This window comes from Aulonocara sp. 'chitande type north' Nkhata Bay, linkage group LG10 (assembly GCF_057382095.1).
Source record: "Aulonocara sp. 'chitande type north' Nkhata Bay isolate Kocher_YH1m ecotype deep benthic linkage group LG10, A_spYH_male_GT1.1, whole genome shotgun sequence".
Taxonomy (NCBI): domain Eukaryota; kingdom Metazoa; phylum Chordata; class Actinopteri; order Cichliformes; family Cichlidae; genus Aulonocara; species Aulonocara sp. 'chitande type north' Nkhata Bay.
Genome location: NC_141353.1, coordinates 34,921,895 through 34,944,052, shown reverse-complemented (window position 1 = coordinate 34,944,052; position 22,158 = coordinate 34,921,895). Strand labels below are relative to the sequence as shown.

General features: G+C 39.6%; 1 protein-coding gene across 8 annotated transcripts in view; it reads right to left on the bottom strand.

Annotated features, from left to right (window-relative positions):
• Nucleotides 1-400: 400 nt before the first annotated feature.
• Nucleotides 401-22,158, bottom strand: part of LOC147321283 (RNA-binding protein Musashi homolog 2) — a 277,095-nt gene continuing 255,337 nt past the window's right edge. For 3 of the 8 annotated variants that reach the window (XM_086309661.1, XM_086309662.1, XM_086309658.1), the window contains 4 exons: nt 15,222-15,401; nt 10,951-11,105; nt 7,657-7,727; nt 401-6,156 (listed from right to left, as the gene is read on the bottom strand). In XM_086309661.1, coding sequence (XP_086165787.1) covers nt 7,686-7,727; nt 10,951-11,105; nt 15,222-15,401 — 377 coding nt within the window. In that variant the 3' untranslated portion in view covers nt 401-6,156; nt 7,657-7,685. Of the gene's footprint in view, nt 6,160-7,656; nt 7,728-10,950; nt 11,106-15,221; nt 15,402-22,158 lie in introns of all 8 variants that reach the window. The other 5 variants (XM_086309663.1, XM_086309664.1, XM_086309666.1 and 2 more) reach the window with 3 other exon arrangements.

Genomic DNA, 22,158 nt, shown 5'->3' with positions numbered 1-22,158 from the left:
CGGCTAATGCTGATGCTCTCCATGTGACGCTGATGAAGAATAAGGCACTGGCGAATGTGCTTCCCTGAAAGCACTGCATCTTCTCAGGCGCTGCGAGAGACCACTGAGGGGCAGCAGAATTACACGTCAGTCTTTGTTTGCTCACCATTTTCCCCAAATGCATCTTGGGCTATTAATCCTGCTGACTTATGAGAGACCTCGAAGGATCCCAGGAGCTAACATGCGCAGTGTGTGTGGTCCGGTCAAAATGCGATATGATATTATCCCTTTTTTTAAAAAAAAAAACAAAAAACAGAAAATAAACATAATTCTGTGATATAATAGTGATAGTTTTCCACAAATCTGCACTGTGATATTCGGGTTCAGAAAAACACAAATACTACGCAACAGTGGAAAGAAGTCATATAACAATTCAGTTTATTTTATTTATTTTCCAGACAGACACATCGATTTCTGGACCACAGTAGAGGATGGAAACCTTTCACAGACATTTTTTTGTCAATATTATTATTTGAAAATACAAATATAAAATTAGACTTTCCACATTTGATATGTGAGAGACCCCCATCCATTATTATTATCATTATTATTTTAGTATATTTTACAACAGGGCTTGAGCAAGCCATATGATAACCTGAAAGATGCTTTCAGATGTCAGTCAAGTCTGTCTGTCTCTCGCCATAAAAAGTCGGTTAACATAAAAAAAAGGGGCAAGTGTTAGGAATGGGCAGACAGCGGTGGAGAGAGCTCTGCGCTCAGCCTGCGGAGACACGGCAGAGCCTCACATTGCAGGCCGTGCAGTCTGAAGAGCCTCTGGACACCCCTCGTGGCCGTGCGGTCCACTCCAACCTCGACAACACGCCGGGGGAGAACTCGCATGATGGCGAACCAATAATGATGAGTGGACTAAATGAACCTGGGCGTGGCTGTGTGACGAGGATTATTCTGTATACAGCTGAGGTCTCCAGTCTAATATTATTCAGTTCAAATGAGCGTGAATTGCAAGTATATATATTCATCTATATACATATATATTGCAATTATATGTATATATTTGGCGATGAGCATGGCGTGAGATGGCAATGGTTTGGACTGGAGGGGAAGTTCACCCCAAAAACACAGTAGTACAGGCGAACTTGTGCCATTTCCGTCACCTTGAAGAGTTCAGTCCAGATTTGTGAACATGAACTGATCTTTGATATATCGAGCCATAAAAACTTTAAATAGCGTTGTTAGCGAGAGTCACTTTGTGAACTGGCCGAAGACCTAACTTTGTGTTCACTGTGACGGTATCCAGTATCTCTCAGAGATAAGGGCACACTGTCTGGTTTTTTGCTTTTTCAAAAAACCCATTAGCACCACTATGAGTAAGCCTCTTTTTGGATAAAAATGCTCAAGAACATTCAATGAGCCTTCAAAGTCTGTCTGATTCATTGGAAATGGAGCAGAGCCTGTAAAGCCTGGTGTTCCAGCTTTTAGGAAACGTTTGTTCATATTCAGAAAACGCTTGTGAACCCAGGATGACAGAAATCCCATAAGTGTGTACGGTTTCAGGGTGGGATTCCCCCCCCCACCCCCACCTCGAACTGATGGGGTTGTTTGGCCATTGCCTAGCACTTGCCTCGAGATTCAAGTTTAAATGGATACGGTAGTACACTACAAATGTCAACACCTTCCAGGTTGACTTTTTTTCTTTTTTGATTATTTTTTTTTCTTAAACCAAGTCCCCTCCCCTCTCCCCAAATGGATAAGCTAGTCTACTAAGATGTGTAACATTCATCAGCTGTAAACTGCTGTCAGTTTGAGATAAAATGAAATTACAGCAACAGAGCCATGCTACCTTAAAGTCCAAGCTACAGGATCACAAAACAATAGAAGAGTCAATTTTGATATTGTGTGAGGGAAAACAAGCCATTTCAAGCCTTCTTTCCAGTGAAAAAGGGTTAATTATAGACTAAGAGACAACAGGCACCGCGACAGCACAGTGTAGTGTGTGCTTGCTGCTCTGGTATATGCTGTTTGGAAAAAACGCCAAGAAAACTGGAACGCGACTGGGTTGCGTTTGAGTTAATTATACAATTAAAATATTTAAATGAACAGGAGGAATTTCTTTATTACTTTGAGAATTAAATTATAACCAAAATGTGTTCAGTTATTGTTCTTCTGCTATTAATACATTTCTTTTTATATTTCAAACAATAAAACTTTTTCCACAAATACTGCATTTTTCTAAAGTGAGTGATCACTCTACCTCGCTAAGATACTGACATATGCGTTAGTTGGCCGCTGCCTAATTTTAATTTTTAAAAAAGAACAATTTTACCTTCAGAAAGTAAAGTAAAGATCATTTACTTTCATCATTTACTTTAAAAAAAAACCAAAACAAAACAAGATAACTTATTAGCATCACTGACAAAGCTGCTGTGTACTCTATGTGCTGTGTGCAGACTGGTTAGGAAGAAAGAGGGCACTAATGTTAACTTATTAACAACAGAGTAATATTAATCGTTAATTTAAAGAGCCAGTAAATTAGCAAACAGAGATTATGCTCAAAAAGGCTCAACTGCACTGGCTGTATTGGGGTCCAAGCAGCGGCTCCAGCAGCAATCCCATTGTTTTAATAACTTTGTTTTTGCTTGTGTAAATCTAAACATGTTAAGTCCAGGCATCCTTTGACAAGGTTGTTAATAATAATCTATTCTAGCTTGGCAATGCATCACAGCTTCAGGTTGCAGGTCCAACTCTGGACAGGAATTTAACTTTCTATTAATCAGACCTGACAAACTCGACACCCCTCAGCACCTGCTGATATTCCTCTAATGGTTCTCTGTTCAGTATTTGCAGTGTTTCTCTGTGTGTGTCAGTAATGCCTCTGTAGTGTCAGAAACACTGTTAACAGATTCAAATAAGATTTTAAAAAAAGTCATTAACAGTTCCCAAATAAATAAGAGCTCAAAAACTGTATCATCTAAAAAGAATGACACCAGAGGAGCCTGGGATATCTGCAAAGTGTACAAACATTAAAAGATAGAAGAGGCTCTTTAAACAGCTCTGTGACTGATGACGTATGTGGTAATAACTCGCATGTCTCTTAAAAAAATATGAAATATCTTAAGTAAAAATTGTTTTTTTTTCCCCGTGATTTCAGCTTGTGTCCCTCTTGAAAAAAAAAGGAAAGAAACAATCAAACACAAAAGTTTTGCATATCTAGCATTAGCATTTAAGGTAGTATGGCACACCCCTTTAAAAACATTCAAGGGTGGGGATCCAAATAATGCCTTGTGTACAATTCCATCTTACAGCAACTATTTCTCTATTGTTCATCCATGAGAGCTTTGGTTAGCTGAAACCATGTGAGAGTGGCAAAACCAAACCAAAAGAAAAAAGAAAAGAAAAAAAAAACATACAGGGAAAAATTACAATGAACCTCTAACAAAATAACTGTCTGCAAATACCAGAATAACATGATCGTTGAGAGAAAGGTATATCTCGACTGGTCCTAAATCCACTATTCACTACAAGTATTATATTAATGAGTCCTCTATAACATCTACTTTGTAATTACAGGAGATAGAAAAAGAGCGCAAGAGGGAGAGGGATAAATATGAGAGAAAGGAGAGGTAGAGCAAGGGAGAACAACAAAGAGCACTACACTGGTATCAAAGACAGCACTCTGTTTACAAGTTAACTGTGATTTCTTTACACACTAATGAAGTACATGAATGAGCAACAAAATATCGTAGGATCTCTGAGGATGGGGAATGGAAAGAGAGAAAGTAATGGATGCACAGTACATTTTAATAGTATATTACAATTATTAATATATAAACCACAAAGTATCAATAAAACTCTGATTAAACTTGAAATCAGCAAAGAAGCATCTTTTTTTATAGTTTTGTGTTTCTTATTTTCTTTTACATTTGAACATTACAAGTTGTTGTTTTTTTTCTTCTTCTTCTCTTGACTGTTTAAATTATTACTCGATCACACCTCCATATCGTTTACTTTAAAAGTAATCCAGCATAGTTCTTTACCTGGTTGTTTTAAAAGGAAAAGAAATGAGACGAGACGCGGGTAAAAGGAAAACAGCAAACGCATCTGCGGCGGCATCGAATTTCAAAACTTGAACGCATACTGGAGCCTATTATTATTATGATTATTATTAATAAATCATCATCACGAGTAAAACCATCGACCACAAGTACTGTGGAAAACCCGGTGCAGTGGTAGATAGTGAATTATTCAGTGTCATCTTTTGACCCCGTATTAAATATCGTCAGATGAGACATGGGTCTACTCTATAAAGAAATCCAAGTGTACACAGCAACATAACCAGTTACTTCTTCCCACGCTGTGAACTCGCCTCAAAACGCTCAAGTGTTTTGTCAAGTCGAGAACACGCCAGCTCCGAAATCCTTCATGCTATCCCAAAGCACAGGGCAGTTTCCTTTTTCTTTTTTTAAAAAAAGCCAACATATACATGTGCAAATAGAAAAAAATGGCCTGTACTTTACAACTCACAGTGCAATGATTACTTGCTTAATTACCTTTCAGTGTTTTCATTTGTTTTGCCACTAGAATAAATTAAAAAACCTGCCAATGATTCCATAAGAGAACTCAGGAAGGCTGAGGTATGGTATCAAAACGTTTACTTTCCTAATTCACTCAAAAAAAAAAGAAAGAATAAGATCTGAGTCGGACAACGAGCGTTACATAAAGACTCGAGCACAGAGCCCAGATGTTGTGTTCCAAAGGAAAGAAAAAGAACTAATCGGGAACGTGCAGGATGAAACAAACATCAACATTGCAGCTAACAAGTTCCTCTCAAGAGTAGAAAAGTGTCAGGATGCGCAGAGCCTGCTTCAAGTTCTAATCTTCAGATCTAAGTACAGTGTGCTTTGGATTTAATCATCTTTTTTTTTCTTTTAAACTTTCTCTTTGAAATGATACTGATACTGTAACAGTTAGACAAAAAGATACCAATCAGGCTCTTTATTTTTTAAAATTATTATTATTATTATTATTTCTCCAAAACTGTGTTGACTCACCGCTTGTAAATTTTGCTGGTATGACACTTGTAAAATTATTCAGCTTCAGTATTTACAGAGCAAGTGTGTGTGCGCTAGGCGTGTGTGTGTTCGTGTGTTTGTTTCCGTGTGGGGTTGTTATACCGTCTTCCAGCAGAAAAAAAAAAAAGTAGAATAATAACTGTTTACAGCTTTGTCTTCTATTCACACGCTATAACATGTTCTTTTGACACACCATCACAAAAATATGCTATTCTCTCACTGAGTTGGTTATATGCAGTGACTGGAATAATATGTACAGCTACATTTCTTTTTCTCAAGTTTGAATTCACAATGTAGTTATATGAAATTTGTTATAGCATATATATATATTTCTAAACAACAAAAACAACACTTATAAAAAAGGACCATAAAAATATTGGAGTCCTCTTTGTATTGCCCAAAAATAGGTAATTATGGTTAACAATGAGACATCACAAGAAATAAAACAGCTACTAAGATTTATTACTTAGATACCTTCTTTAAAATTTCCTTAAAATGTTTTTTTTTCTTCTCCGAGTCTTTCCGCACTGAGCTTTTTTTTCTTGTGTTTTCTTTCTTTTCTTTTTTTTTTGCAGAAAGACTGAATGAAACATCCCGAGCTTTTTTCCTTTTAGACTCACCGGTACAAAGATGAAGACGTGACTTTGAAGATATTCTTGGCTATGACCGCCGTACTTCAAACGAAAAAAAGCAAAAAAAAAAGCAAAAAAAAAGCAAAAAAAAAAAAAAAGATTTACACAACAATACCAGAAAATAAAATAAAAACGACACAAAATTAAAGGTTCAACTAAAACGACTCTCTCAAAGCTAATCAAAAGAAAAGCTAACAGAGGAAGAAAGTAGGTGAATGAACTCGACGTGAAACATCATACCAAACCAGGTTGTAAAGTTATAGGAGGTTTGGATTATAGTACAGCAGTTGTTATTTTTCTGAGATGATAAACATTTTCTTTTCTTCTTCATATGGTTCCGACTTTCGTTCGTTTTGCCGGGGTGACGCTGTAGTGCTTGAAGTTGGATTAGCATCACCTGCACACAAAGCCAATTAGAAACTTCGTCCTGTCTTTCCTGGGCCACCAGATATACTCTGCTGGGTGATAAAGGAAAAAACACAACAACAAAAAAAGGAAGGAAAAAAAGGAACAACAGCATTAGAAAGCATACATTTAATTAGAGTAAGTCTCGAACATAAATAATACTCGCTGTGACGTATTTTGCAGGCTTGCTGAAGCATGAATAACTGGGATATGATTCTAAGAAACTGCTACAGGTCAAAATTTCCTGCAAGCATAACAGAAGCACCAATTACTGTAAAAACAGCCTGTCCAATAACAAAAAGTCTAGGCTGTCACAAATACCACACTATATACTTAAACGGCTTATTAATTTAGCATTTGTGCATATATACTGACCTGCCACTTTATTAGATATATCTGCTCATACCAGTTACTGGCCAATCACATGCCAGTAGCTGATTGGTTAGATGGAATTAAACCGACAGCAGCAGAAGACCACATTGCCTGCCACTCCTGTCAGATAAGAACAGTAAACTGAGGCTACAGTTTGCACGGGGTCACCAACCTCAAAAGTGGGAAAAAACTGGGAAAAAAACAATTTCATTCTGATGGTAGAGCCAGAATGTGGTGGAAACTACATGAAAGCATTGCTCTATTCTGCCTTGTATCAACATTTCAGGCTACTGGTTGTGGTGTGACGGTGATATTTTTTGCCAACTTTGGGCCTATTGGTACCGACTGAGCACTGTTTAAATGCTACAGCCTAGCCTACTGTTACTGATCTGACCTATCCCCTTTGACCACAATATACCCATGCTCGTTATCCTCGTTGACGTACCTAATAAAGTGGCAGGTGTGGTATATCGTGCTGTGGACTCTTGTACTAAGTTTAAAAACGTATACAAAAATACATTTTATGCACATCAAACATCTACAAGTATCTGTAGGGCAGACAAGGTTTTATATATGACATTGTGGCTGTACATATGAGGGACAGTGTTAGCAAAAAGAAGGTCATGTAGTAATAAGCAATTCCCTTCCTCAAAGATTCTTCCTACACCTCGGCTGCTTGTTAGTGAAAGATTTTGCAGTTTCGATTTAAAATGTTGTGAAAGAATTGTAATGAGAGTCCTGTCCTTGGACAGCCAGAGCTTAGGTCAAAAACACTTTAAACTGTGACATCCCCTCTGGTTGAATAGCAAGACATGTGATTTTTCTACACAGACATGTGACTATTTTAGGATGGAAACATTTCAAAATGTCAAAAAGAAGGAGGAAAGAAAAACTGAAGAACCGGTAGTATGTGTGTGGGTAACCGATATGAAGCTTTCCTTCATAAACAATCACAAAATGATTAAAATTCTCGTAATGTCTGCTAACCTTCTGTCCTTTTTATCAGTTGTATTTATTAGTTTTTGGAGAAAGACCTCAAACAAACCACCTCGCCATACTCACACGTTACTACCAGCTCTGTGTTTCCCCAAAGAGAGGTGAAGGAACAACGATTAATGCGATGAACACATAGTACAGATAGATACTGATAGAAATGCACAGTAAATAAAATGCAATACCTCTGATGAGATGGCAACCGGCCACCTGTTCAATGGTATCCATTTGTAAAAGCTGTCGCAATCAACGGGCCCTAAAAGTGTACAGTTAGTGCTTTTGTCAGTATGCATTTCAAAGAGAGAAAAGTGAGTATCATATCAACTTCTTTTTTTTTCACAGCTAGCATGAATGTGAATGTTGTGATCATGTTGAGTAGCAGAGCAGGAGAATACTGAAATATCAAACCAACTCTTTTAACACTCTTGCAAAAAGAATAATTGCAACATTACAACAGGAAGAAAAAGCCACGTAATGCTAAAAGATATTAAAAACAGTTAGATATGCTCTGTACAGTAAATGATTCATACTGCATTTAATAATGCAAGCTCTTATAACAATGCAGCACTCAGATTACAGGATCTAAATACAAAATATGTAATAATACACACAATCCCCATTCATGCTAACATACACAAGTGATTTCATCTGAAAGAATGCCGAGAATAGGATCATAAACAGCCTTCAGTAAGATCAGTGTGCTTCTGACTATTGAATGGCTTTTATTACTGAGGCTCACTTATCAGGACACTGTGAGCTTTCCTACTGACAGGTCTGTAAAAAATGATTGGATTCAAACACAACAGTGAAAAGGAGAGAAGCACTTTCAGCAGCGCTTGCTTGTCTTTATCACCTCAATCAGCTAATTGCGCTCTAATTGTCTTGCATAAAAAAACAGTTAAGTTCATTAAAGCTTCTTCGCAGTAGCTGTTTTCGTACTGGCTAAAGGGATTAATAAAATCAGTGGAGCGTGAGACAGAAGGACAAATCGGTGAATCTGAAGTCATCCGTGAGCTCCTGAGATATGACGATCTTATATGCGCTTGGTTCAACAGCGTTCTCGGTAAAGAAGTGAATTATGAAGCGAATTTTAGTTCTGAATCATTTCCTATTTTAATGTTCTGAATAGAGAGATCATCTCGGCTGGAGCAGGAAGTCAGAGGCCTGCTGCATCACCTCTCCTTTATTGATTCGCTGTGATTCTGAAGTGGTGATTTAGTCTAGTAGTATTATGGGCAAAAACTGACTCTCTGTAAGGGAATCGGAAGGCCCGGCTTGAATAATGTTGGTAAAATACACCGCATATTCTTCACCCACCTCTTTCATAAATCAGCTGCACTCTGCTGCTTCAATATTAATCTCATCTCTTCCGAATTTTTTGTATTTTTGTGGTGGGGGGGGGTTGAAAGACTTGTTCTATTCTCTAACTCAGTAATAAACTATGGCTTCAAACTGTTGCAACAAATGGAAAATAATTGTAACAAACGGCCTCATTTCCATCTGTGAACTATCTGCTGGTAAATCTGCCTTGAAAATGAGCCAGCGTGGTGTTTCATAGCAAATATTTTGCTTCCTACACTGAGACCAGCAGATTAAAGCAGATAGCCAGTGGACCTAAAGCAATTAATAATAGGGGCTTTGCTCAGGGAGGAAAAAGGCTTTAAAATGTTTTTTTTCTCTTAAGCTCTGCTTTGCGTGGATATCATAAATCAATTACGCACGGCTGCAAACATCTAAACGAGCTCTTTTACCTGTTTTGTACATTTGTGACATTATCCAATAGCAACAAGGCATTACAGCCGTATAGTGCAAGCGCCACATTCACGACATCTTCGCTAAACCGCCGCACTTAGTTCAACTGATTCAAGCGCACAACGTGATAAATCTCCTGTGGTACTTCTCAGAACATGTGTGATTTCAGAATGCAGCATAAGCCACAGTTTGCCACAAAGGCTTAGATTTTAAAAAAAGAAAAAAGCACCACAAAATACCACAACCAGAGGATCACCTAAATAAATAAAAAGATTAATATCTGTTTACTGTAGCATGAAATTCAAGTTAATGATGTGGACTATAAAGTTTGGAACGAGCGTCTTCACCCTGTAGTCTTTTCGGCGCTCGCTCGCTGTACTAATGGGCTTGTCGTTATTCCATCTCAGTTAAGCCATGCATTAATGAGCTTGTTGCAGAAAGCAGGTGTTATTTTTATAGTTTACACTGTGTCACTCAGTTCAGTCATGTAAAGCAGCACAAACATGCTCCGATGTGAACTGAAATCCTGCTGCACTTTGCTAGGGCCAGAAAATTCACACGGTAAAAAAATTTAATTACTCGGCGAGGTCGAAGGTAGACTAACGTACGAGTAAACAAAGTGCTGATTGGGTCTTCTTTCGTGGCGTTTGAGCCTTTTCCTTTATTGACAGTAAATAAGCTAAGTACATCAGATTTAACTTTGGCTCATTCAGTCTTTGGCTGCTCTCAGAAAACTGTCTTAGGAATGCTAAAAAACAGAGAGGGAGTAGTTTATGATGGGAACTGACTGCTAAGTCTCATTTATTTTGAATGTAGAAATAATCCTTGTTAAGCCATTACATATGTCTTTAGTAAACTAGCTCTTGCTAGGTTTCCACCCTGCATAGACTCAAACTGCTGCAATGTTGGGAAAACACGGGAAATAAGAGGAATGAATCTGAATGGCTAAACTTTCTTCTTAGAGTTCCTTTTAGAAGTAAAGATGTTCCTACTGGCTTTAAGATGATCTCTCCAACACTTATGATAATAGATCGGTTCACAGAGAACACGGAGTTTGAGAGCACAATTTTAATGTCTTTTTCTTCACCTTCAAAGGAAGGTGGGATTATTAGCACTCTGATGGGGAAATCCCTCACAATATTCTCTTTATTACCGTCACCTCTTCTTCCTTTGTAGTCCTAACACTTACGCACTGACTTGGCGACCAGCTGCTAACCGATCAGAGAGAAAAGTTCAACAGCATGTGGCTGAGCAAGCCTAACTGGACAAGGGCACTGGGAGACACAAAAACCTGTGTGGGAGCATCGTCCTAGCAATGGAGTGAACTCCAGCTCTGGGACAGATGGGGTTCTAAAAATAAAAGAAATTTGTTCTGGGCAGGTGATGCTGGATCTGAAGTGAGGTGATTTGTGCAACAGCTAGAGGGGAAAAACATTTGCTTTTGACACAGATAACTTACAGAGCTGCGATGGGCTTTAACACTGATGTACTACATTATTATGGGAGCCCTGAACCTGACAGCAGCAAAAATGCTTCCCTGGATATTTTCTAAGACGACAGCAGTGATTATTTTTAGTCAATTCAGTAAAAGAATAAATGCTACTTTTTATGCAAACACTGAGCTGCTTTACAGAATGTTGCAATTGAAGCCCATTTGCATTTTTTGTAACGTCTAATTTTAGTGCAGAAGAAGAAGCAGGAGGTGCAGTCGGAATTTTAGTACTTACTGTGATGCTGGGGCCAAAGCCAGAGCCAGGCTGAGGGCTAGCAGCACTGATGTAGTTGCCCACAGCTGAATCCTGGCTGCTAGGTCCATATAGGTCAGCCACAGGCCCTGGACTATTAGCGCCGGGGAAACCTCCGGGCCTTGACGGGTTGGCACCTGCATACAAACACAGCGAGGAGCGGAGCAGCTCAGAAACCCCCAACAAAGATCAGTATATCCTTACTCTTGTGACTCAATGGGCAAATTGAAATCAAAAGAACGCATTACTGGATTCATACATTTGTCTTGAAGAGCTTGCTCATATTACAGGTTACTGTATTTGATGCTGCGCGTTCAATTTAATTTGTAATCGACTGAAAAATGGTGCAGGATTTTGGCTTAATTTCATACCAAACAAGCAAAATTAGGGGTGAATCCAGTATGAGATTCTAAATATAATCTACATGCTGCGTGTATTATGCACGGGAATAACATTCACTTTGTATAGTCATGCACAACACAAAACAGGCACGTTGCTAAAAATACTTCCATCATGCTAATAAACTAGTAAGGTTGCAGTGTAAATGTTGACATGCATAATGTGAAGGAGTACTTGTACAGCGACATCGGCTGTAGCTAAGTAGAGGAACAAAGGATTATGAGGATCTGAAATTTTTGGTGAGCATTCTGAGCCCCAGAATTTGAAATACTACCTTCTATTTTCTTATATGATCTACTAAGTATACCCCCCCCCCCCCCCAAAAAAAACCCCCCAAAACAAAATCATATAATACTTAGCACTTTTCAGCTTTTTAGTCTGCAAGAGTAACTTCCAGCATAAAATAAAATGGGTATGTCAGGCAAGAGAAGGAGGGAAACTGAGGAAATATAAAAGCCTGACCCGAGTTCGTCGGCAGGTCCAAACTCGTAGGGTGGGGGATAAAAAAGAAATACTGTACGTGACTTACCACCTTTTGCCCTGTGAGTAAGAGCAACTCAGTATAATAAAATGCCTTTTGAAAATCCATATGCCTGCTAAAGGCCAATAACACTGGCAATACAAGGAAAAACAGCCGGGGAGAAAGAAAAATGCAGTGATCTCTTAACAGCAATCTCCTTTGCTGTCAGCTTCGCATAACCCTCCATCTCACCCTTATTCACAGACAAACTGTGAAAAAAAACTGTGCAACTGCATTAAAAAGAAAAATCCTCCGACCACAGAAAATGCTCCATCTTGTGTATATATATTAGCTCATGAACCCTGTGATGCCTGAGAGGAGGTCTTTGTAGAGCATGGAAAAAGACACAGTGTGACTGCTGTGGCTCCAACGCGCTGATGGAGACACACACACACACACACACACACACACACACACACACACGGTAAACTAACTATCATTGTCACCTTGTTTAACGTATCACCGCTCCATCTATCAAAGCCGCAACAGACAGGTTAGGTTCACTGGAAGCACCTCAAAGCATGCTTCAGATATTTATGTGTGGCACTCTAGGAAAATGAAGCCATCTCACTAAACATATATCTAGTGGAGTTGACACTGCTGTAACTGTAAGGACTTTAAACGGAGAGTTGCTAGTGCGCTTATCTTGCCCACACAGCCCCCAGTAGGCTGGCTTATTATATAATTAAGGATTTTTTTTTCCAGTTGAAATGGCAATCCTCATTTCCTGTAACTGGTGATTTTTATTGGAGTGCAGCTCACCCCTCTCTCAGTGAAAGTAATTTTTTGATGTAGAGGCTGCAGTGGTTTGTGCATTTAGCCAAAAGAACGCCAGACTCCACTGTAACGCATTTTTCTGTTATTATCTGGAATATACATCCTTTTTTCATAAAGACAAAAAAAAAAAAAAGATTGGAGAGAAAATGATCAATCTTGTGTTTGTAACAGATACGATCAGTTATTTAAAGAATTCATATCTTTAAATCTAATTTTCTGCCCTTTGAAGGGAGGAAGCTTTTAATCGGTTCTGTTCGTTTGTCTGTCTGCTCGTTAGCAATCTAGCGTCCAAAGTTTTCAAGATATCATTTTCAAATGTTGTGGGACGGTAGATACCAATAACAGCTCAAGCTGGTTCAATTTTAATGAAAATTGGTTTAAGGTTAAGGTCACACTAAATGTAAACTTTTCTTCTTCTTTTTTTTTAAACCCTTTATATTACCCACAATTTTTTTATGGATCGTCTTCAAATTTTAGAACAGTATACTAGGCCTCAGAGGGCATGAGTACCTAGGTTGGCTAAGCATTTGACCTTGACCTTCATTGTCAGCACCAAGGTCAAAGTTGACCTTGAAATAAAATTTCAAGAAACCATATTGAATAATATATCTCATGAAAAAGCATGGAGAGAGATTTTTATTATTTTTTTATTATCATTTTTTTTTTACGTCCTGCAACGATGCACTTGGTGGGAGTTGCCATCTCCGGATGTTTTTGTATACTTGTGTAATTTATAAGTCAATTACATTTTTGTCAAACATTCTGATTTAATTTTATCTCCTTCAAAACACCCACAATTAAATGTCTCTGAATTTCACATAGGCTCAAGGTTGGCTGCAGATTCCAAGTCTATTCCACAGACAACGCCCACGTGCTACGACGCAATTAAGCTACGCTGACTCACTCAGGATTTGAACGTCCCCTCTCAGGTGAGACAAGCTTCAGCTTCAACAACTCAACGAATATTTCAGGGGCCATGCGTGCAGCAGAGACATATTCATTAGGTGCTGCTAAAGAGCTGAGGCAACATGACTTTTGACCTAAACACCTCTTTACTCTTTACTTAACTGCTCCAAATCGCCTATCAAATACTATAAATCAGCACGTCACTTAGCCTCACAATCGACAGACAAGGGCGATTGATGTGTACTTGCAGCGATGGGAAGAAATCAGCTCTTTCCCTCTCCTATATAGATGTTTATCCCATCAAACAGTCCACGCTGCTTAGCAAATCTATAAGAAGAAAAGTGTTTTCTCAAACAGTTAGTGCTGATGTTGCTGCCTCATGTGTACAAGCATTATCACAAAAGCCTCCAACAATTCCTTTACAACCCCACAAAGTCACATCTCTATAATTTGTTGTCTTTAAAAGGCTCGTCTTGTGCATTTTTTTGTCTGCTAGCTGTACTAAAGGTTACACAGACAGCCTGTAGTAAATGCCAACATCTGCCGGGGGCAGCTGGCCAACACTTTAACCATTAGGGGGAAAAATCTTGCCCGCACTCATGACCTCAGCCCAAAAAGACTGACAGGACAAATCGCTTTGCTTTCTATATGTATATTTGTCTTTTTTTTTTTTTTTAAAACAGTTATACTGTTGGGTGGAAAGACAGCCAGAGTAGTGGTTGATTGGATGATTATACACTGGGTTCCCATGATCTCATGACGATATTCCACTAAGCAGGAATTTAATGAAAGAAACACTGTCTGTAAAAACACAGTCAAAAGACCGCCATCACCATGACACACATTTGACATAAACACTTTTATTTTAAAAGTCAGCATATATTAAAAATTCCTGTCTGCTCTCAAACAAAAAATATCAGGTTGAAATTCTATTTAATTTATCTGCATAAAGCTCGCAGTTACTGAAATCGCAACATGAACTCCATTTGACTTAGTCTCATCCCTTGCTTTTTAACAGCTATGATTACATAAGAGAGAAGATCAGAAAAAAAGCACAGAAGAAGAAAATGTGCTTGTGTTGCGGAGTAATGGCTGTATTATGCAAAAAAAAAGTTGTCTATTAAGTGTTCAACACTGTACAGCATTTCTACCAATTTCACACACTAATAATACGGCAATCACTCTTACACTAAGAATTCCTAAAGGGCTTGACTGAAAAAAAATGGCACTCACTCCCACACTTGCTCTCTCCTTTGCTGTTCCAAATTAACATAAACCTGAGCTCTGTCAGAGTGGCCAGTGTACTCTCAGACATCATCAGTAGTTATTTGGTTCACATGCAAATGAAGGATTACATTCTGTATATGTCGACCCCCTTATGTGCAAGCAGGGGCTGGAACATAACTTCACAAAGGAACAAAAGATCTACATTAAAAACTGGAGAAAAAAAAAGGAGGAAGAACATGCAATACTACTTTGTCAGCAAGACATTTTTTAATCATCATTTTTCAAAGGGATTTTTTTTCCTCAACAAAAGTAAGAGAAAATATGTATATGTGTATAAAAAAGATTAGATCATCTGCATGGAAAAATGTCATGAATCAAACTGAAAAGTCCAAAATGTGGATGAGATAGATGCTCAGATACAAACCTGGGTTCTTAAATTGATCCGGGCTGTGTAGGTGCTGTAGGGGGGAGTTGCAGGCGGAGGTGGCATGCTCACTGTGCAGCATCTGAGCCGCTTGGGGCCCCAGGGAGCCATAGTCAGCAAAGGAGCAGGGCCCCCCCCTCTGGTCACTGGGCGCAGAGTAAAACCCATAATCGGGGAGGCCTGGGAGATACAGTATAGGGTGGGGAGGGGGAGGGGAGGGGACTCCATCATTGTGGAAATCAACTTGTTCATTGTCATAGTCAAAGTGTCCAGATTGATAAGCATAGCTCGATGGTGCTTTACACCATTTTAAGGTCACATCCTTATATTTTGTCTGCTTTAGTTGGCCCTCCCTGCCCTCCCTCCCCAGCAGCTCCTGCCATGTGGCCAGACCCCCTGGCATATGGTCCGTGTTTGCTATGTTCAGCTATATTGTATATACACTAACTTGAAAATAATGGACGTATAAAATAATTCCATGAAAGGATATAATTAAAAACTGCTCATTAACTTAATTGAAATGGACCAAAAGCAATAAATACAAAATACACAGTAAGGCCACAGCTTTGCATAACTGACCTGTCCCAGTGTTTGTTTGCAAGCATTAATGAGTGAGCTAAAAAAATAAATTAAAAAAAATCTAAGAATCAGGTCAAAGCAGGTCAATACATTTCTCATTTCAAACCGACAGTTCTTACTTGACGTACCTGGAGGAAGCTTTTGTCATTTAAATGAAAAGAAACACAGAGCGCACTGATCGATAATTAATTTAAACCCCTCGTTTTTTTTTGGACCAATAAAAACTGATAAGCTTTTTATGTGAATGACACGTTCATGTTTATTGATGATAAGAATTCTCAAGTGTACTAAGTACTCTGAGCACGTCTTAGATTGGCCTCTTCGAATTCTTTCTTTGACACAGATGGTGGATTATCAACAGTTTAGAAAATGTCATTCAGCAATAAGTCGTGCTGACATTTATTGCTTGTTCTCTTAATCTGTGGCAAGCTGCTCATATAAAGAGTGCAATTAAAAGAAACTGCTCCTTCTCACACCTCTTTGATAAGAGAGTTAATCTACTCAGGGACTGAGATTGGTGACACCGGCTTTTCCATGCTGGGTTTCCCCTGCTGTGTGTTTGTTTTTTTATTTGGGTCCTGGAGCGAATAGCCATTCAAAGCCACTTCACCTCTACCCATTCAGAGTGAGACAGTCCACTTCTGCCAAATGGAAAGTAAGCACCAGCCATGTTTCTCCCCGCCAATGCTTTTTAGCACTCTGATCTCACCACTTGTGGGCTGTCTGCCCACTCATCAAATTATAGGCTCCAAATAGGGCAGGCTTCCCACGTACGTCACATAAAGCCTGACACATTGAACAAAGCTCAAGAAGCAATCATTCCATTTACTTCACTTAGAAAAATGTCACTGAAAATTGATTGGCCTTGCTAATGAGGAAAAGCTGGATCAATGGAATAATTATAATGGGGAAAAAACATTGACAATAGCACAAACCACGTTATTAGGGATTCATAAGGAATCCATTCCAAATATATCACCAGTTTAAAACGGTGCAAACTCGCCTTGTGAGTGTACAATAAAAAAAAAGTCACTTTCATACGATATAAAACCGACAATAAAGGCAGCTGAAAATGAACCATATTGTAATCAGTGTGATCTTGTGAAGTAGCAGCATTAGGAAGGTGTAGATGACATGCACACTCTCGAGTAGATGTAGGTGATTTGCTGGATTTAGGTTGATAATTACTGTTATTATTGTTTAGACAAAACTGACATTAAACTACGGTATTAGGGCTACTGAAGCAAAAATAGTATTAAAAGCAATCAGCTGAAGTGGGTGCATCTTTAAACCTGTGGTCAGGGTTGACATGAAAAATAACGAGAAGCCTTTAATTTGAGGTGAGGTTCCAACCCAGTGAGACCCTTTGTGTCTTTCTAAACAACTTTCCTACTTACCCAGAAAACTAAAGTTTTATGTGAACAGAAGACTTTTTTTGCTCACTGGGAAGAAAATTTGTTCAAACGTGACAACTGCAACCACCAGTTGCAGCCAGAGGTCTTAAAATGATGTTGGATGATACTCAAAGAAGCTCACGACAACAATAAATGGAAAACTGCAACACAACAGGCCAAAAAACATACAACAATCAACTGGGTTGAGGATCAGATGCAGATCCATACAGTTTATCATTCATTAAAAAAAGAAGAAGAAAAAACCCAAACACGTGCCAAGGACAATAAACACCAATCTTATGCAATTTAGCCTTTAAAAGTATCAATTACCACAAACTGGGCAGGGCTCGGTTAGAGAAAAATAAGGGAATAAGGCGCTGCAAATACTGGCAAATAAAATCTGAAACATTTAGAGCTCGAGGTTGGTGAGGGAGGCTCAGGTAGGAACTGGCTTTGTTTGGCACAGGAGCACAACAGAGACACAAACATGCAGGCCCACACTCGCAAAGCCATATATTTTCATCAGTGGCTATCTGATCTGTTATGCAGGACGAGAATGGGCAGAGTGTGCCCACAGCTGCATGAGTATCACCGATCATATCGCTGTGCCTCAGACCGTCCCACTATTAATATTCACACAATCTATCCAGAACAATGGGCCTTTCTTGGACTCCTTTTTTCCACTGGCCACTAATTGGATGTAATTACTCATCTACAAAACAAATGAGCGTGTTGAGGTTGCCTTGGAGACTATATCAGGGGACCCAGCAGTGCGAATCGTTCGCAGGGCTTCATTTATACTGATAATTATCTCCCCTGCCCCCACCCTCCTTCCCTTCTGCCCTCAGTGACCAAAACCGGCTGTGAGGCGATAGAGAGGGGAGTGTCTTGCAGTCATCTGTTACTGACATCATTGGGGTGGCTCTCTTTAAGTGGATAAATGCCCTGTTCTCAGTCCCACTTTGCCAGGTGACTGCCTTTAAGGAGGAATCACAAACCTTGAAAGTAGTCTTCTTTTTTTCCCCACAAGTTGGAAAATAAAAGAACCCCATAATCAGACTGATGATAAAATATGGCCTCGTGGGTCTTCAGGATGTGAAAAGGTTTACCAGGAGTCTTTGTCGAGTTTGGGATCATTCTCATTTTAAAATCAGAGGAAAACACTTTGTCCACATCTTCTACTGTGCAAGGGTTCGCTAAAAGGCCTCTGTTTGGAATTCTGATCGTCACCAAAATATTGACTTTTCATGTGCAAGAAGCTTTGAATATACATGAAGATATCTGTTATTTACGCAGTCAACAAATACCAGGCATCGGGGAATATAAAAATCTATCACCAAGTTCTGCAAATAGAAATTTTCATGCAGCCACTCCTCCCTTTCCCTTGCGGCACCAGCAAGATTCCTCGGTGGCCATCAAACCACATCACTCTGCAGAAGATGTCAATAAACCTGACATGCTGCTTCTCAAATTAGCTTTGAATTTTAGAGCTACCATAATTAGCTTTTCCATTTTCACCAATGTCATTTAAAAATAGCGTGAAAGAAACTAACAGCTCTTTTGCTGTCTAGCCTTGCTTTCACTTTCCATTTGAAATAATCTTTTCTGAATGAATGGCTGAGTAATTAACAGCACTAGACACCCTTTTCAGAGAGCACAGACATTTCATAAATAATACATATTTAATGTCTTGTCATTTTGTGTTCAGAGAAGCTTGGCTAATGAATTTTAACAGATGATTTCTTCTTGCATTTACTCACCCATACTGAGGCCTCTGTTTTCTTTACTTTTCATTTTATGCCTGCTCTTGCCTTTTCTTGCCACTCCTTCCCGTAACGGGCAAACTCAACAGAGATATGGATTTACCTTGGGGAACGACTTGTGGAAAGTGCCAAGCGCCAAGAGAAAGTGTGAGCGCAGAATCACGGGCAAAACAATGTGCAACAGAGAAAGAAATCCGCTTGCAATAATTTGCAGCAGCAAAGCCCAGACAGGCCATGCTAAATGATTTTAATGCAGATTTTAACCTGTGAGGGATCGGGTCTGGTTGGGACTGAGAAAGGGCGCTCGGTTATCGACAGTCGGCGCAGATTATCCCATCGTGAGCAGCCCCAGAGCTGACAGCGCTGGCCTTTTGGCTAAACACATTTTTTTCAAACATGTCTGGTCAGGCTTAAGTGGTCTGAAGAAATCTAAGACTCTCTGTGAGTGAAATCTGAGCGCGATGCTGGCTACGTCTAATGGTCATTTAGACACAGAGGGAAGAATATATGAATAAATCAAAGAGGAACCGACTCTTAGAGCAATGCTTACTCAGAGATTGTACGTTAATGGGTTGCTAAATCTCACATCCATTTATTTCACGTGTTATTGTTAGGGTGGAAAAGACTGCAGATGCTACTTTTGTCTGCTCCCTCGTTCACAAAGGACCATCACAGCAGGGTCGCATGTCTGAGTTTGCAGTTTTACTCCGGATGCCCTTACCAACACAACTCTAAGGGGATTTTTGTCTCTGACTGGAAGTAAACCAGCAACCTTTCATTTGCACATGAACATGTAAACCACTACAGTATGTAGCCACACAGTGTGGAGAAAACTATGCGCTTCTTTTTGCAAAGTAAGCATTCTGCAGTGTTCTGCAATAACCACATAATGCACTATCGTATCGAACACATACTATATTTCTAAGCTGAAGTCACAGAACTGACAGCAAAATACCTTCCTAGCATTAAGTTTTCTTTGAAGAGTGTGTTATGTATGCAGCCCCTGGAGGGCAGAGCGGTGATGTCCCCGAAGGCCTGTGCCTGTAACCTCAGAGCATCTGCTCCCCACAGCTGTGAACCACCGCTTTGTGGTGGAGGTGCAAAGGGACGCTTTGCCCTCCCCGATGTGTCAAATCTTTCCCTGGGCCTTAGACAAAAACCCGAGCAGGATGGGCTTGGCATGCCTGCTCATGTTATTTTGCAGCAAATACATGTAAAGTGCTTCTGGCCTCAGAGCTGAGCTCTGCAGATTAGCATCTGGGACAAATGGACCCATGCTCACTAAGAGCCAGACTGATTAAGCCTCGTGCACATAGCCAGTCCTACTCTCCTCTCAGGCACTGCAGAAGATCACAGAGCTTGTTGGGAGGAAATTGATAATAATCTTAACTTGGAAATGACTGTCACTTTTCCTTTCTTTTAATCGCTGGGAAATAAAAGAGGTGGAAGGAGAAGTGAGATGAGAAAACGTGAGATCAGAACAAAGAAGAGGAGCAGCTAACTGAGGGGAGGAATGGGTTTTAAATGATGTGACGACTATCCTAAATCCCAATAAAACTGGCAGGGCCACCTCTGCAATTTATACTGCAGCACAATTTATTCATAGGGCTGGCCACAGCCACTCTATTTCAGTTTCGAGCACCTGAGTCAAGTCAGACATACTGTACATAGCAAGTACCCAGACCTGTAAATGCAGTTAGATGTGCTTTGTGTACACTGCAGGTAGAGCAGAGATCTGAGACTGACATTTGAGCTTCTCAGAAAGCTCAGAGGGACTCAGGAAAACACTCAACCAGAGTACACTGGGACCTTTGAAGTTCCCTGGACTGTCAGAACCATCTGCATCAGTTGCATTTTCTCAGTTTTCATCTGACAGCGCACAGGAGATTTCACATAAGTCTACTTTAAAATGGAGAAAGAGTACCACAATGAGGAGGAAAGAAGACCTTAAAAAGAATGGCTAAATTACTAACTTTCTCCACGTGTTTTATTTGTTAGATATCCATTTATAATATTCAGAGTGATGTTCTCAGCGTGCATTTCAATGGTCAGGTTGTTGTTGACATGTATGTCTAATTTTTACCATTCAGTTCCCCAATAAACTACCTGTCGGTCTCAATAACTGTGGCAACAATGGCTCTTTTTCTCTATTTACTGGTTTGTTCTTCACATACACAGCAGAGGTTAAAGTGTACGTGTTTAAAATACAGGCAAATAAGTAATTTCCTCAATGTTAGCCTTAATATACAGATGCTCAGCCTTTCCAACTGCTACAATACGACTGCCTTTTAAAACCTCCACTGGCACCCAGTCATAGCTTGATACCAGCCTAAAAATCCAAGTATGGACTGGCACCTTTCCACCTCCAGGCAATGGTAAACTCTGTCAAGTAGCCACATCTCTCTGATCTACCTCTCGCCTGAAGCTAGTTTCTCAAACGTCCCCAAAAACACACATCAAGACTACCCCTCAAGCGTTGTTGCACTTGAGAGGTGCAAGATACTACCTGATGGGGATCAGAGTAGCAAAAAAAACCACCTCTTCAAATGCACACCAAACACCAACCTTTTGCAAAAAAACCCATTTGGAATTACACCAATCACTGCTTTTGCTTTTTATTAGCCTGTCTGAGTAGTAACCGTTAACTCTGTGTTTTATTTTCCCCCCCTGCTGACTGGCAGTTTTTATTGCCTGGAAACAGGCAAGAAAGGTAGTGCAGTAGTGTTAAAATATATAGTGCAAAAAAAATAAGATTAAGCAATAAAACACATGGTAATAGATCAAAGAAAAAGTGGCACAGGCCCACTTAGCTGTGTCTATGGTTTCCTGCAGGAAGCAGGCCACTGCCATCCAAAATACACCTTGTCATCAGCAGTGGTCTGTCGCACAGAGAGAGGTCAGCATGCTGTCATTCTGTCTGCTGAGCACTGGGAGTCGGGCGAAAGTGCCCTCTGTCACTGATGGAAAATGTCTTCCTCATTTTCACAACACTCTCTTTGTGTATCGCTGCCAATCTCCAAACAAGCCTCGACCTACACAAAAAGCTTTCCTGTAGCATTCCACTTATATCTCGTGATTATCAAGTGTGCATTTTTACTTTTATTTAAAGCCTGTGGCATCCGGTTCAGGTGAAATATCATCGCCAATTCTTCTCTCCTCCTGGGTCAAAGTCCACAAGCACATATATAATATGTGGTGCTC